Below are 16292 nucleotides of genomic sequence, written 5' to 3' on the forward strand. Positions count from 1 at the left end.
TTCTTCACCTTCCGGTCGATGGTTAGGTTCTCGAAGTATCGTTTTAGTACTCTGCTCACCGTGGATTGGACGATTCCCAGCATCTTACCGATGTCCCGATGTGACAACTCCGGATTCTCGAAATGAGTGCACAGAATTAATTCACGACGCTCTTTTTCGTTCGACGACATTTTTCCAAATTTACGAAAAATTGACAGTGAAGCATGGCCAACGTGATCTATACACTCTTATCTAATTATAAGCGAAAGCTGAAGATATAATTCCTAAAAATTAAATTTCTACAGCGTTTTTTCCGTGATGCAATTTGATGTGACACACCCTTTAATAGAAGTAGCGGTATGTTTCTTCGGTTTTTTTTTTCAAAAATTAATGCTTCATTCTGCAAAAATGGTTACATATTTTATATCCAAAGTATTGCCCATCGCTAGTCACAACTTTTTCCCATCTTTCTGGCAATTCACGGATCCCTTTGCTGAAATAATCGGCCGGTTGGTCGGCTAACCACGAATCGATTCAATTTTTGACTTCATCAAAATTGGAGAAGTGCTGTTCAACCAGGCCATGTTGCATCGATCGAAAAATGTATTAATCGGGCGGAGCAATGTCTGGAGAATACGGTGGGTGGGATATGACCTCCCATTTCAGTGTTTCCAAGTATGTTGTTGGCCCAGCCAAAGAAAAAGCGACACTGTTACCGAACAGCTTATTTATTTACGGCTTCGATCTATAATAGCAAGAACATAATCATTGTATTCAATAATGTACTTATAAATAACCTACAAATCAGTGGCCTTTATAAAGCACTGGCTTTTCTTTTCTGCTGACCAACAATGTCGGAGTTGTTTCAGAAATGGATCTGAATAATATTCAATTTTATAAACACATATACAAAGGAAAACTCTACATTTACCTCCGACAGTTCTTTACAGAAAATAATTTCAATCACGACAAACATTACCAATTTAAACAAATCAATTTAGAAATTTTCACCCGCACGCGTTCTGTTTACAATTGTTTTGACTTGTACCTTTCTCTTTCCGCTGAAAGACGTTTCGACGTTTAGAGTCCTTCAAACGTAGGCTGGCGGATCGTTGTGCGGTATTAGATGAAACTGTTGCCAGTTTGCTCGATGTCGCTGTGGCAACATCCTCCCCCGGGTGCGGTCCACTGACTTCCTTGACCGCACAGTTACTACTTACATCGAGAACAGCCAGTTTCGATACAGGTCGTCGAAGAACACCTCCCGTTGTCTGAACTAAAGCTTGACGAACGTGTCCATCTGCTGCTTGATTCGATTCGATCACGATACCACGTATCCAACCATTCCGCTTTCCCTCGTCCGCTATCAACACCAGATCTCCATCCTTCACTGATCGCGATTCGTCGAACCACTTAGACTGTTTCCGGATTACCGGAAGGTATTCCTTCAGCCAGCGTTGCCAAAATCGATTGAGCTGACGTTGGATATCTCCCCACGACTCAGGGAAGGTTCTTTTCAAACATTCTTCATCTATGCATGGCTGCTTGACTCCATTGGAGCTTCCAAGTAGGAAATGGTTTGGCGTGAGGGATTCTGATTCCGCAGAATCAAGTGGTAAGTACGTGAGTGGTCTAGTATTTACAATGCCCTCTGCCTCTACGATTACGGTTTGTAACTCTTCATCGTTGAGATTCCCTTCGGTATACGCATCCCCAATCGCAGCTTTTACTGAGCGGACTAGCCGCTCCCACGCACCACCCATGTGCGGAGCGCTTGGTGGAATGAAGGTCCACTTCGTGATGGCACTGGTGAACGTGGATATCACCCCTTCGTTGATTTGTTCACGGAGCAGACGTTCGGCCCCATGGAAGTTCGTAGCGTTGTCCGTGAAAAATTCCACGGGTGACCCACGACGACATACAAATCGTCGGATACATGAAATACACGATGCAGTAGAAAGACTGTATGCCACTTCGAGATGGACTGCGCGCACAGTAAGGCACGTGAAGAGCGCGATCCACCTTTTCACTTTCGAACGACCTTGTTTGACCAGTAATGGGCCGAAGTAATCCACTCCGACGTAGCTAAATGGACGAACATGTACGGCTAACCGTGCTGCTGGCAAAGGTGCCATCGGAGGAACAGTTGGACGTACCTTGCGGACCTTGCAGAATTGGCAATTTCTTCCGATCCCCTTCACTACGGATCGAAGTTTTGATATTGCGAACAGTTGACGAACTTCGTTCACCACAGTTTCGGAGTTTGCATGACGGTAAAGGCGATGAAATCGTGTAACAAGAAGTTCCGTGCATCGATGCTTCCTTGGCAGGATGACTGGAAAGCGCACGCTGTGATGCAAATGTTTCGCTGCTGAAATACGACTGTTCTGCCGCATCAGTCCCTCTTCATCCAACATCGGTATTAGTTGGTATATAGTGCTGGATTTCTTTATTGGAACCGGCTTGTTTCCTGTCACCACTTGATTATTTTTCAATGTAGTCACTTCTTCCGGAAATACCTCTAGTTGAACTTGTTTCAATATTGCAGTTTCGGCAGCCTTCAGCTCCGATTGGGTAAGTAATCCAGTCGACGGACTCCTTTCCCCTTTCTTTCTAGCGTTGTTAATGAATCGTAGCACGTAGGCCATACTACGTTGTAGATTCTCCCATTTAGAGAACCGTTCATAATTGACCACTGGCTCCTATGTCACATGGTAGAGAACTGATGACCGAGCTTCTTCGTAGGTGTCGATTACTGGATCGGTTGAACTAGGCCATTCTAGCTCTGGATAGCATAGGAACTTTGGTCCGTGGAACCACATACTGCCTGCGTTGAAGTAGGGTCCACTTCCCCACTTTGTTGCTTCGTCCGCCGGATTGGACTCCGACGGCACCCATCGCCACTCATTGGCAACCGTTATCTCGAGAATTTCACCGACTCGGTTGGCCACGAAAGGCCTATAGTTTCTAGGGTCTGCACGGATCCAAGAAAGCGCTATCGAGCTGTCTGTCCACAGAATTCGTCGTTTTATGGGAATGGAGTGATGTGCTTGCACGAACTTTGTCATCCTTGCCCCCAGGAGGCATCCTTGAAGTTCCAATTTTGGAATAGTCATTGGCTTTAACGGTGCTACTTTAGCCTTCGCCGCGATTAGTGAACACTGCGGGACTCCATCATCACTGAACGTCCGCAGATAAAGGACACAAGAATACGCGTACGAGCTGGCATCCACGGAGACGTGGAGTTCAGTATCTTCGTACGTATGCGCTGAAGCATTCGAGAAATAGCAGCGTGGGATCTGAACGTTAGCGATGTGCGAAATCATGTTGATCCACCTGCCCCAGTCTGTAAACTGTTTATCGTCGATTTCTTCATCCCATCCAGTTCCGGCGCGCCACAAATCCTGTACCAGAATCTTTCCATGTATAAGGAACGTAGCTAGTAGTCCCAAAGGATCGAACAATGTCATGACGCAGCGCAGTACTTGTCTCTTCGTTGGAATTCTGCGATTTTCCAGAAGAGACCGAACTTCATCGCTCATTCGAGTGCTGAACGATAGTTCATCTGTTAGTGGATTCCACAATAATCCAAGTACGCGTTCAGTATTGGCGTCCGTTGTAATCAAGCTTCTACTGGTAGCAGCTTGGGTCTCACCAAGGTGCCGCAGTACGCTCTCACTATTCGAGATCCAGTTTCTTAGATCGAACCCACCTTTACGGAAAATATGACGAACTTCCTCCGAAACGCAACTAGCTTCTTCTACCGATCCAAAACTGTCGAGGTAATCGTCTACATAAGTACACTCTAGTATACCTTCTGCTGCTCTCGGATACCTATCGCTATGCTCCCGAGCATTCTTATTCTTAACAAATTGTGCCGACGCTGGCGAACAAGTCGACCCAAACGTCGCAACGTCAACAAGGAAGACTTCCGGATCCTGGGCTGGATCGACACGCCACAGAATTCGTTACGAATGTTTGTCGGATGCGCGTATCAATATCTGCATAAACATTTCCCTTACATCGGAACACACCGCGATCTTGAACTGTCGAAAGCGAAACAATACTCCCAACAGCGACACCAATTGATCCGGTCCTTTCAATAACATGCTGTTTAGAGAAACTCCGTCCACCGTCGCTGCAGCGTCGCATACGATGCGTATCTTCTCTGGTTTCTTCGGATTGACCACCACGTCTAATGGAAGGTACCAAATCCTACGAGGATTTGCTTCATTGAGTTCGTTCATCGTAGCTTTGTGGATGTAGCCCTTGCTTACAAATTCTCGTATCTGTCGGAAACGTCGGAAACGGAAAACGTTCTCTTTTAAGACTGGATCCCTTTGCATTTTCTTTTCCAGGCATTCCAGTCTGCGAAGCGCCATCGTGTAGCTATTCGGCAGCTCCACGTCGTCCTTCGCCCACAGTAACCCAGTTTCGAATTTCTCACACACTCGAACGGTCGTCTGCTCCAGTAAATCCAAAGCTCGTTGTTCTTCCTTAGATCGCAAGGTGACATTCCCTGATCCTATTTCTTCAATGTCGTAGAATTGCTTTACGGCATCATGTAGATCCTTATTCGTCGTACATTCGCAGATGTGCAAGCTGTATTCACTCTTCATTCCGGGCTGCTGCTTTCCGTAGACACACCACCCGAGCCTGGTCTTCACGGCAATTGGTCCATTACCGTCACCTTCTCTAGATTTCAGTGGAGTGGCTAGCTGTAGATTATCCAGTCCAATCAGCAGCTTTGGCACAGCATTTTTGTAGCTCTGTAACGGTAATTGTTTGAGGTATTCAAACTGTTTCGCGGCTTCTTCCAATTGGAAGGTCTGGCTGGGAAGGTTTAGATTTGCCACTGTACGAACATGTGACATTTTAAACCGTTTCTGCGAACCGATCCCACCAACATGTATGTTAACTACCTTCGAATTCTCCTCTAATCTAGTTGTGTTGCCTGTCCACCGCAGGCACAGTGGCTGCACGATTCCACTCACTCCCAGTTGTTCTGTAATTTCGTTCTCGACTAGAGTTAGCGATGAGCCTTCATCCAGGAATGCATACGTGTTCACCGCACCACCATTCCCATACAGTGTTACAGGCACGATACGAAACAAAACGCTCGATCCCAAATACTGATGAGTGAGACTATTCGCCTGTTGCATTTGTGTAGAGTTCTCCACAGTACGCCTTGTTGAATGCAACAACGGATGGTGCCGATACTGGCAGCCATCGATATTGCAACGTTTGTCGCTTCTGCACGATCGCCTACCATGTCTGTATAAACAAATCTGACACAGCGATAAAGCTCTAACCTTCCGCCATCGATCATCGACGTTCAAATCCTTGAACCCTGAGCACTCTCGCAAACGATGACCTACCCTACTGCAGAAAATGCATTCGATTTGCTTGCTCGCTTGCACTTCGATATTGTTCCCGGTATGGGAGTTAACGTATCCTCTCAGTTTCGATTTGTCCTTGTTGATAGTCTCCGGTGCGAAAAGCACAACACTAGAAGCATCATTGACGAGATTTTCCATATAGCTGCTGAAAGTCTTCAAATTCACCACTCCGAGACACCTTTTATACCCAGCCCACATGAGCTTCTGATCGGCCGGCAATTTTCCGACGAGTTCCTGAAGAAGCGTCGGATTCGAAAGATGTGCCTGTTCGTTGGCCGCTTCTATATGATCACAAAGCGCTTGCACTGCCAACCCATACTCGATTAATCCTTCCAACCTATCGGGTTTTGGGGCGGGAATCTTCCGCACCTTCTCCAGCAACGCGTTGATCAATAACTCTGGACGTCCGTACCTTCTACGAAGAGTCTCGATGACTTGAGGTACTGCAGCAGGTAACACCAATCGGCTGCGTACCGTTTCGAGAGCTGGCCCTTTGAGACACCGTTGCAGACGGAGCATATTCTCCCAATCCGTATATCCACACGAAGACGTTGTATAATCGTAGTTCGAAATAAAAATAGGCCAATCCGCGGGATCGCCTGAGAACTGTGGAAGATCACGGGCCATCGATTGACGAGCAGCAAGCTGTTGCGGCGATGGACCATACTGGTTGGCATTCAATTGTTGTCGTTGATATTGTGGCTGCTGTCGCTGTTGCTGTCGTTCGTTCCACTCATTCCATGTCGTAGGCTGCATTGAGGATTGCACGTTTTCACTTGTAGAGCGCGCGAAAGTTACTTGCTGCTGCTCGCTTGCGAAGGGGATGCGTTGCTGCTGGTGACTATCGAAAATATTTTGACTAAATTCGCGGATATCTGATTGTCGTTCTCTGTTACTAATATAAACCGTATCGGGGGTACTCATAGAGGACTTATGAAGGACATTACCACCACACATTTTATTTGAAAAACCACTTTCATCAACATTACTCTTACCTACACCACCCACTTCATTGACATGCGTTTTCTTATAGGCTCCCAGATTTCGAGCCTGCTGGTTACCTTTACCTTGAGTGTCATCGGCTGGTTTCGGGAAGTCGTACTGATGTTGATTGGTCGTCGGGCTGATATTCCAATTGGTCGTATCCACACGCTGACTGCTTGGAGCTGACTGTAGTTGACAGATTTCGAGTTGCTTTTGAAGATCGCGAACCATATCCAATAGGTCGCGATGGTGTACATCCGTGGGCTGAGCTGCTGCTGGTGGGTCCGGTTGGCCACCCACTGCGCCGTCTTCTAGCTCCGGGTTTTCGCTGACTGGTTCAGCTAGCGATTTGTCACCTCCACAATTGTTCACGTGGTTCGCGTTATCCATCAACTTCAACTGCTCGTCCAGGAATTTCATTTGTAGTTCATGTTCCATCCTCTTTCGCTCGAGCTCCTGTCGTTGCTTCAGCAGGGCTAGATCACGATGTATATTAGAACTGGAAGTGTTTCCCACGAGTGTGGGTGGAGCTGCTGCTGTTTCCGTCGTACATTTCGAGCATATCCACGCTCGCTCGCTGACGGACTCCGTCACACTCGCACACGAAAAGTGCCACCACCTATCACAGGCATCGCACTGAACGTAGTTACTATCCGCATCAGGATTGCTGCACGCAGCGCAATCACCGTGATGTGCTTCCAAATCCACTGCTGGGGACGTCATCTGCACGATGATTTATCGAAGAATGTTGGCCCAGCCAAAGAAAAAGCGACACTGTTACCGAACAGTTTATTTATTTACGGCTTCGATCTATAATAGCAAGAACATAATCATTGTATTCAATAATGTACTTATAAATAACCTACAAATCAGTGGCCTTTATAAAGCACTGGCTTTTCTTTTCTGCTAACCAACAATGTCGGAGTTGTTTCAGAAATGGATCTGAATAATATTCAATTTTATAAACACATATACAAAGGAAAACTCTACATTTACCTCCGACAGTTCTTTACAGAAAATAATTTCAATCACGACAAACATTACCAATTTAAACAAATCAATTTAGAAATTTTCACCCGCACGCGTTCTGTTTACAATTGTTTTGACTTGTACCTTTCTCTTTCCGCTGAAAGACGTTTCGACGTTTAGAGTCCTTCAAACGTAGGCTGGCGGATCGTTGTGCGGTATTAGATGAAATTGTTGCCAGTTTGCTCGATGTCGCTGTGGCAACATATGTTATGACCGGTTTCACGACATGCGGCCGAGCATTTTCGTGTTGCAAAATTACTTTATCGTGTCGTTACTTATATTGTGGCCGTTTTTCCTCCAGTGCACGGCTCAAACGCATCAATCGTCATCGGTAGAGGTCTCCCGTAATGGTTTCATTCGGTTTTAGCAGCTCATAGTACACCACACCCAGCTGGTCCCACCAAATAGACAGCATAACCTTCTGGTCGAGAATATTCCGCGCGGCCGTCGATGTTCATGCATAGCCGGGGTATCCATACGTTGCCCGACGTTTGGGATTGTGGTAATGGACCCACTTTTTATCACCAGTAACAATTCGATGCAAAAAAACCTTTTTTGATCCTGTTGGAGCAGTTCGCACGTGAAAAAACCGGCGTTTGACGTCTCGTGGCTTCAATTTATACGGCACCCAATGTCCTATCTTTCAGATCATTCCCATTGCTTTTAAACGTTTGGATATGGTTTGCTGAGCTACTCCAAGTGAATCTACAAGTTCTTGTTGCATTTGTGACGGATGTTGATCGAGTGAAGCCTCAAATTCTTAATCGTCGAATTTTTTTGGCAGTTCGGAACGTTCTTCGTCTTCCAAGTCAAAATTACCACTTTTAAACCGCGCAAACCACGTCGGACACGTTCGCTCAGTTGGAGCATAGTCACCATAAACTTCCACCAGAATGCGATGACTTTCCGCAGCTTTTTTCTTCATATTGAAGTAATGAAGTAACACTCTCGTTGGTACGAAATTCGACATATTCGAAGTGGTAAAAAAACTAAGTTGTTTACGCTTCAACTTTTTCACATATACTGAAAAAGACGCGCAATGACAGTATCTTTCCAGCGAATGTCTGGAAGTTTGATTCACTGGAATAATAATCAAGTTACGCCATCTGTTGTAAAACCGAAGAAACTTACCGGTACACTTTTTTTTTTTATCCAAAATATATATTTTTATTAAGGCTCATATGGCGTCAACCTGACGGGGCCGGGAGTTCAATATTTCGACAATGTTTGCCTTATAACTATGTTAGTAATATGTAACCGATTACTCGCGGTTGGCTCGAGGTTAGTATTACAAGTGTTTTCGTAATTGTGATGTTGCTGTCTCCAATGCTCTGTACCTGTGCCCGACACGGGATACTTCCTTTTGGGATGCAGCTGACCATTAATCAGCAACGCCCCCTAGTCTGTACCCCATATCTAGCGTGGTGCGTCTTCTCGACTCGAGGAATCCAGGATAGAATGGTCACTAGCCGGCAAAACATCAGCTCGTGTTCCCCTCAAAAACATAACAAACATTAATGTTTTACCAACCAAAATAAAACTCTCATACTGCTGTAGGATTCGTTATTTGACACCGAACTTTTTTGTTAATGCACCAATTTTATTCGCGAGATCCCAAAAAAGATATAAATTCTGAAAATAGAACCGAAGACTTAAAAAGATAAATAAAAGGTGATTTTCTTTTTGGAATTCATTTGGTACATTGTATTAATTTCATTATGGGTAGATTTTTCATAATAAAGCTGAACAATTGCTTCAGAAATTGATAAGAGATAAAGAGATGATGAAAGAATCTATTGTTTAACTGCAGCATTTTGAACGCAAATAGTTTGTGCCAGTTATTTATGCATTCCTTGATTTTTGTGTCAACATACGGCAGGCTTCGAATTAATAGGAGTAGCGGTATGTTTCTTCGGTTTTTTTTTTCAAAAATTAATGCTTCATTCTGCAAAAATGGTTACATATTTTATATATACATACCGGTACACTTAATATTTGTATTTGTATCTTATGCGACTATAGTCGTATAAGTACCGATGCTGGGGAAGGTGATAAACTCTCGCCAAAGTGAAAAAGCCAGTGTTTCGTCGCATCTTTTGGTCATCAATATGTCTTCCCAAAAAGCTACAGTATCACTACAGTCAATACTTTAGAATAACTCTGTACTAACCAAATGAGGAAACCGTATAAGCAGTGGATTGATTGTAGAATTTCTAATTTTAATGTTATGTGATTCGATTATTATATATTTAAAGTTCTGACAAGCAATTGTTATACAAAATATTGAATTCAAACATTTTCTCTTGAGTAAGATTAAGATTCATATTCCTTCATGAATATCTTTGCGACTACTTCTACATACACATCATCACAGGTAATATTGTTCCTCAAACTTAATCTCGTGATAACTTTTTAATTTTTTTTCGTCAAATATTTTGTTTTCATGAAATTATCTAGTTTTGTTTTGAAAAAACTCGAAATATCTGAGTGTAGTGTAAATAATAAGGATTTTCTATTCACAATTGATTAGGTACATCTTTGTACCAGGAAAATGTAATACTGTACCTGTTTGTCAGGATATCAGGGAACGTGCCAAAAAGTCTGGAAAATCATAAAAAATCAGAACGTTGGCATCCGTGAATCCAGAACAAATTTAATCCTAACCTCCACACAAGACATTGCAATGCAATCAAAACATCATCAACAAAACTGCTTCGCTTCCCCCTCCATAATAGCGGAAACGCAAGGGGGCCTCAAAATATCATGCGGAAAAATACAAAAAGCTTGAATGGAAAATCCAGTTAATGCACACCTTCCGTGACGTGGAATGTTAAAGTTTATTGACTTGGTGACCCCATTTCGTTGCCGCCAGCCGCATAGCGTGAGCTTGCTACTAGCCGGCCCGATGTTACACTGAAATGCTAAGTAATGTTTTCCGCTGCAAAATCCGGTAGGCACCGCCATTATAAATTAGCTGTAGTGTGGGTGGAAGGGCAGAGGCTGTCTGTGGATTCCAATTTCCCCGTCGATTGAGTTGACTCTCGTATTAACCCGGCCGGAAAATATTAGCATCGATCGTGTGTGGGAAGTTGCGCCAGATGTGACACATCATATTGCCACAGCATTTTATTGGTATATTACTTCATGAAAGTAAAATGTTCTTCAATCTGTGAAAAACTACAGGGTGTTTATCCGTTGTTTTGGAGCAGGCAGAGGATTATTCCGTCCCGCTTCCCCTCTGCTCACCCCACATGGAAAAGAAGCCATTTGAAAGGACAAACATATTTTTGCCATACAGTCTGCCCGTTTTCCCAGGCTTCTCCACAAATCCATCATAATTCCGGGTTCCAAACAAGAACTCGTAACATGAAAAGCATACCATACGTTGCGCACGGAGGAAGGGGGAGGAATAAATCCATCATACGAGATGTAAGCGCCAAGTCAGTCTGAAGCCCGCAAGTGGCAAAGCTGCCATAAGCAGCACTCACTAAGCTACGGGGATGGAGTGTGAATAGCTCATTCGGGTTGACATTATGCACCGTGGCCATCCGTAAACAGTATGCAGTTTCTTTGAATGTCTCCTTCACGCGTCTCCGAGGAGTGGAACGACTCGGCTCGTTAAGTTTTAGCATGCACACCGAAAGCAAATGATTTTGACAGGAGAGATGGCAGGAAAAGGTACTTTCGTGTGGTGCTCTTAGATGGTGGCGATACATCTGTTGTCGTTGTATTAAAATTTATCAACGAAAACTAACTTGAATTTGGTGGGGACTTCACTTCTGACAGTGGCCTTATAGAATCTCAGACCTAGGAACAGACCAAAACCCATCTTCACGTACGTTTCGTCATCCCTCAGCATGCATCCTTCGTACTTCGTCAAAATCTTTTTGTACAATTTTCGATTGCGTCTTTAGCCCACCAGATTTAGTTTCAGCGCCCTGTTTGGTTGCTTGTAGGCACGAAAATTACGATAAACTTTTCGCATACGGATTCTACGGGTGGTACTTTGGTCATATATGTATATTCTTAGCGATGTAATAGCCCGAGAGTCCCAGTTATGTCTTAATTGTTCTCAATACCCTCAATCTCATTTCCGGTCGTAATTTCACTATTTCCAATCCATTCTTTTTCTATTCTGATCCATTCAAACAACAGTTGTACGTTCACGGAATCGTTTCAGCACGGTCGATTTAACCACCACGCCGGATGCTCAATATGGAAGTCCAACATCGAATTTCTTCTCTCGGCTTCCACACAACTTTTCCAAAACAAAACGGGTCAACGAGAATTTGTTATTAGTCGAAATATAAAGGGTGTGTCACATCAAATTGCATCACGGAAAAAACGCTGTAGAAATTCGCCCAGTAGACCGATCCTTTTGAAAATTTTAGACAGTAAAATAAAAACTATTAAACAACTTTTGGCATTTTCTTTTTATTCATACTTCGAGCCCAAGCCCGTATGCTCGCACCTTCCTCTTTACCCCGTCCATAAGGTTCTGTACAACGTCAGGTTGTAGTTTTTTTTGAACAGAAATCCATTTTCTCTTGAAGGCCGCCTCCGATTTGACAACTTTTGGGTTCTTCCGGAGGGCCTGCTTCATAATCGCCCAATATTTCTCTATTGGGCGAAGCTCCGACGCGTTGGGCGGGTTCTTTCCTTTGGCACGAAGGTGACCCCGTTGGCTTCGTACCACTCCAACACGTCCTTTGAATAGTGGCACGAAGCGAGATCCAGCCAGAAGATGGTCGGGCCCTCGTGCTGCTTCAATAGTGGTAGTAAGCGCTTCTGTTGGCACTCCTTAAGGTAAACCTGCCCGTTTACCGTGCCGGTCATCACGAAGGGGGCGCTTCGCTTTCCGCAAGAGCAGATCGCTTGCCACACCATGTACTTTTTGGCAAACTTGGATCGTTTCTGCTTGCGAATCTCCTCCGGAACGCTGAATTTGTCCTCTGCGGAGAAGAACAACAGGCCCGGCAGCTGACGAAAGTCCGCTTTGACGTAGGTTTCGTCGTCCATTACCAGGCAATGCGGCTTCGTCAGCATTTCGGTGTACAGCTTCCGGGCTCGCGTCTTCCCCACCATGTTTTGCCTTTCGTCGCGGTTAGGAGCCTTCTGAACCTTGTATGTACGCAGGCCCTCCCGCTGCTTGGTCCGCTGGACGAATGAACTTGACAAATTCAGCTTATTGGCGACATCTCGGACCGAGCTTCTCGGATTACGTCTAAACTGCTTAACTACGCGCTTGTGATCTTTTTCACTGACGGAGCATCCATTTTTGCCGTTCTTCACCTTCTGGTCGATGGTTAGGTTCTCGAAGTATCGTTTTAGTACTCTGCTGACCGTGGATTGGACGATTCCCAGCATCTTACCGATGTCCCGATGTGACAACTCCGGATTCTCGAAATGAGTGCACAGGATTAATTCACGACGCTCTTTTTCGTTCGACGACATTTTTCCAAATTTTCGAAAAATTGACAGTGAAGCATGGCCAACGTGATCTATACACTCTTATCTGATTATAAGCGAAAGCTGAAGATATAATTCCTAAAACTTAAATTTCTACAGCGTTTTTTCCGTGATGCAATTTGATGTGACACACCCTTTACTCAACGTAGGATTTATTGGGGCCCTGTTTTTAACAAAATAGGATTGATCATAGACTGCTCGAGGTCAAATGGCGAGTTCCTCCAGGACTGCAGCACTCAGTGGCGGAAAAATCTCGAAGAGCTCTGTGTTGCGCTGCTGCCAATCTGATGCATTTCCGATAAAATGGTTTCCTACATCTGGCAAACGTAATACTACTACTTCGGTACGATGTAGTTAAGTAGTGAGAAGCAGAACATCTTTTTTTTTCATTTTCTTCTCTTCTTTTTTCATTTCGAAACCCAACATACTTATCTTCACAAGCAACCGGAAGTCTATATATTCTAGTTCTCAGGCATTCGATTCTGGAAAGGAAATATAAAGTAAGATGGTGGAGAAACAAGAAACTCGTTCGTGTTCAATGTTAGGATGGGTAAAAAGAAATTCAATATTTTCCGCATGAAATTAGAGGCCTTACTAAGCATATTCAGAATGAACTAATTTCTGTTAAATAGGCATCGTTTAATACAAAATTGTATCTTTCAAATGCCCCTTAGCGTAATCCGATCGCACTTGTACAAGCGGGATTACTATGCGAGAATTATTGGAAAGCAACGAATTCTGTTTCCCCAAACTAATATTCCCATTTATGGTGTTTCTATCAGCACGATGTCAGCAGCTCCTAAACCCTCGAGAGGTGGACTATGTCGTGTCGCGTAGTCGTATCGTTACCCTAATAGTCGGGAATTAGTAAAGTGATTCCTCTGCACTATCGCCACTACTACCCCATTCATTCCAACGGAGGAAGGAAGGACATGGAGGGGAGCGGAACTCAAAAATAACTCACCACCTACGCACTACAGCTGGAGAAAAATCTATTTATACATTACGTTCATTCAACGTTTTCTATTTTGGCCTGTTTGTTTCGGTATAATTCGAAACGCCATTGACGAGAACTCGATTCTCTGTTCCACCCTGTCTGCGCTCCGCCTCGTTTTACCGCCTCTGGGGAACTCTCGGATGGGTATCACGCAAGGCTCGTCGATACAGAGAAGTTAAACGACACAAACTGGCGTTTCGTTGTTTCCTCCTCGATTCTATATTATAGGCACAAACAACAACGGACTTCGCGGACTTTGGATGGTATGTGGCTGAGGAAGTGGGATTGGAAAACTAGGCTAAATAGACTTTTCGGCACTTTCGTTATGGTCGAATGATGCAGCTTTCATGTCAAAAGGCAAAGCTCGGAGGGATTATTCCACCCGTCGTGGGTGGGGTATGCAAATCCGATTTGGGCGGAAGAGTTTATGATTTGTATACGGCCAGGACGACACGTTTTGCTGGTGATTGGATTTGTAGCGGGTCATACATAATGAGTCGATGTTTGGAAGTAAATTTGAAATCTGAACATTAGTTTCCCGAGAAACAACAATCAAACTCTTAGCTCGGTGAATTACTATCCTGACAAAGTTGTATTGTGAATTTGATAAATTTTTCCACCACACATTAATTATGCATTTTAGTACATGTTTGCTTAGAACAATCGTTGCTTCTGCTGTAAGTCGAGAAAGTCTAATGAAAATTTACTCTGTACATTGCATTGCGTGAGTATTTCCCATAGACTTGGATCCGATTTATGGCTCCTTGCACTCTCTATTTACGGATTTATATTTTCTTTTATGGTTCATTTTATCACCTCCATGACGTAAGACGTTTTCATCGGAGCACATTGTGTTGTTTACATGTACATCGTACTTCGCAGGTAATAAGCTCAAATGCGAATCATTTCCAGTGAGATTCGATTTCATTCATTGACGATTCTCAAACAGAACACCTAACATACGACTGTTGAAAATCGGTGAACAGTGCACAAAATTTCACATTGAAACTTGAAGTCAAATTATACCTTTTACTAAATTCAGCCCAAAATACTTCTGGTTCCAAACCGATCCAAAAAAGCTGGATGCTGCGCACTGCTACTGTTGTTGTTCCCATCTCCGAGCAAAGAATGCTGATTTAGCAATGAACTATAACTGAGGAGTTTTTTTTCTCCCCCTCACCTCCAACGAGAAAAATAAGCAAAACAACCCGTACCTTGATCTTGAGGCTATTTTTATTCAGATAATTCATCCAGTGACCCACTTCTGGCGATGGATGGTTTTTCTTCTCCTAGTGAAGCGCTCTTGTGCACAGCGCATTTTATCCCGAGTTTCGTCTGCTTTGTGTTGCGGGCTACGAAGAAGAATTACCTCCACCTGTGTGGTAGACGAATTGTAGGGAGACTATATCTAAATGTGGGTGATTATTCTTCTTTTTTCGGGGGCATCTTTTCACCCCATCTTTGATAGATTAATGCTTGCTTAGATAAAACTTTCACAACGAATCAGCGCTTAATTATCCTTGTTGGGAAAGTTTTTCTCTTAATGTACACCTTGTCATAACTTCATCCGACAATACCATTCACAATGCTCGCTAGAAAACTCTTGATGATGGACTCGGAACTACCAACTTTCATGCCCCAGATGCAATTACCTCTTCCAACACGTTCGGAGCGTAATAATTTGTCATAAAGTGTTCGCCTGTGAACGACGGAAACGTGACTCTGTAACACACATCGATTATGGGATCGAAAGGGCTGTATTACTACTCTTTAAGTTCAACAAATGGACCAATGAGTGAACCGATGGTAGGTAGATAAACATTGCACGTTCGAGGCGAACGGAGTGAGCGTGAGTGTGAATGCACTTGCACCCAAAATCGTAAAGCTGATGCAAGATTCCCCGTCTGTATGCCAATGAATTATCAGCATGAATTTCTGATTAGAATTCAAACCGTTAATTGCATAACGACAGCAACTATTTTGAATGTTGCAATTTTGGTGTTGATTTAATGTGTTTAATAATTTCCGCAACGTTCGCATATATTTACCTTACTCAATTTTCTATTAACGATCTACAATGACTCAAATCCGTAATCGTACTCCACTATGCAGATCTTCTTTTCCTTCTTTTGAAAGTCGAAAACAAGCTTGCGGAACATTTAGATAAAATTATAGTGTCATATGAGAGTTAAAAGGTTTGCTATCTGTTTTCAGAATAATGGTTTTAATTTCTCTAAAAATAGCGAATGTATGTGCTAATGTATGAAAATTGACTCAAATCCATAGTCGCACGCTGGTTGAAATCTCTACTCGATTTCGAAGGCGTTGGCCAATTTTCTAAATCCTTCATTATTATGGTATCCCTTGTTCATTGCAACTATCTTTAGGTGTCTTTAGCCTTATCTACGAGTTTTTGGGTGTATTCAGAAGGTATA

General features: G+C 43.6%; 2 protein-coding genes across 9 annotated transcripts in view; both read right to left on the reverse strand.

Moving 5' to 3' along the window:
• The window catches only part of LOC129780249 (transient receptor potential-gamma protein), a 313946-nt gene that overhangs the window by 217333 nt on the left and 80321 nt on the right, over positions 1-16292 (reverse strand). The window lies entirely within an intron of this gene.
• Positions 987-2627, reverse strand: LOC129773044 (uncharacterized). Its single transcript, XM_055776596.1, has one exon. The coding sequence runs from the start codon at positions 2625-2627 to the stop codon at positions 987-989; it is 1641 nt and encodes a 546-aa protein (XP_055632571.1).

The sequence above is a fragment of the Toxorhynchites rutilus genome, chromosome 3 (genome assembly GCF_029784135.1).
Source record: "Toxorhynchites rutilus septentrionalis strain SRP chromosome 3, ASM2978413v1, whole genome shotgun sequence".
Taxonomy (NCBI): Eukaryota; Metazoa; Arthropoda; class Insecta; order Diptera; family Culicidae; genus Toxorhynchites; species Toxorhynchites rutilus.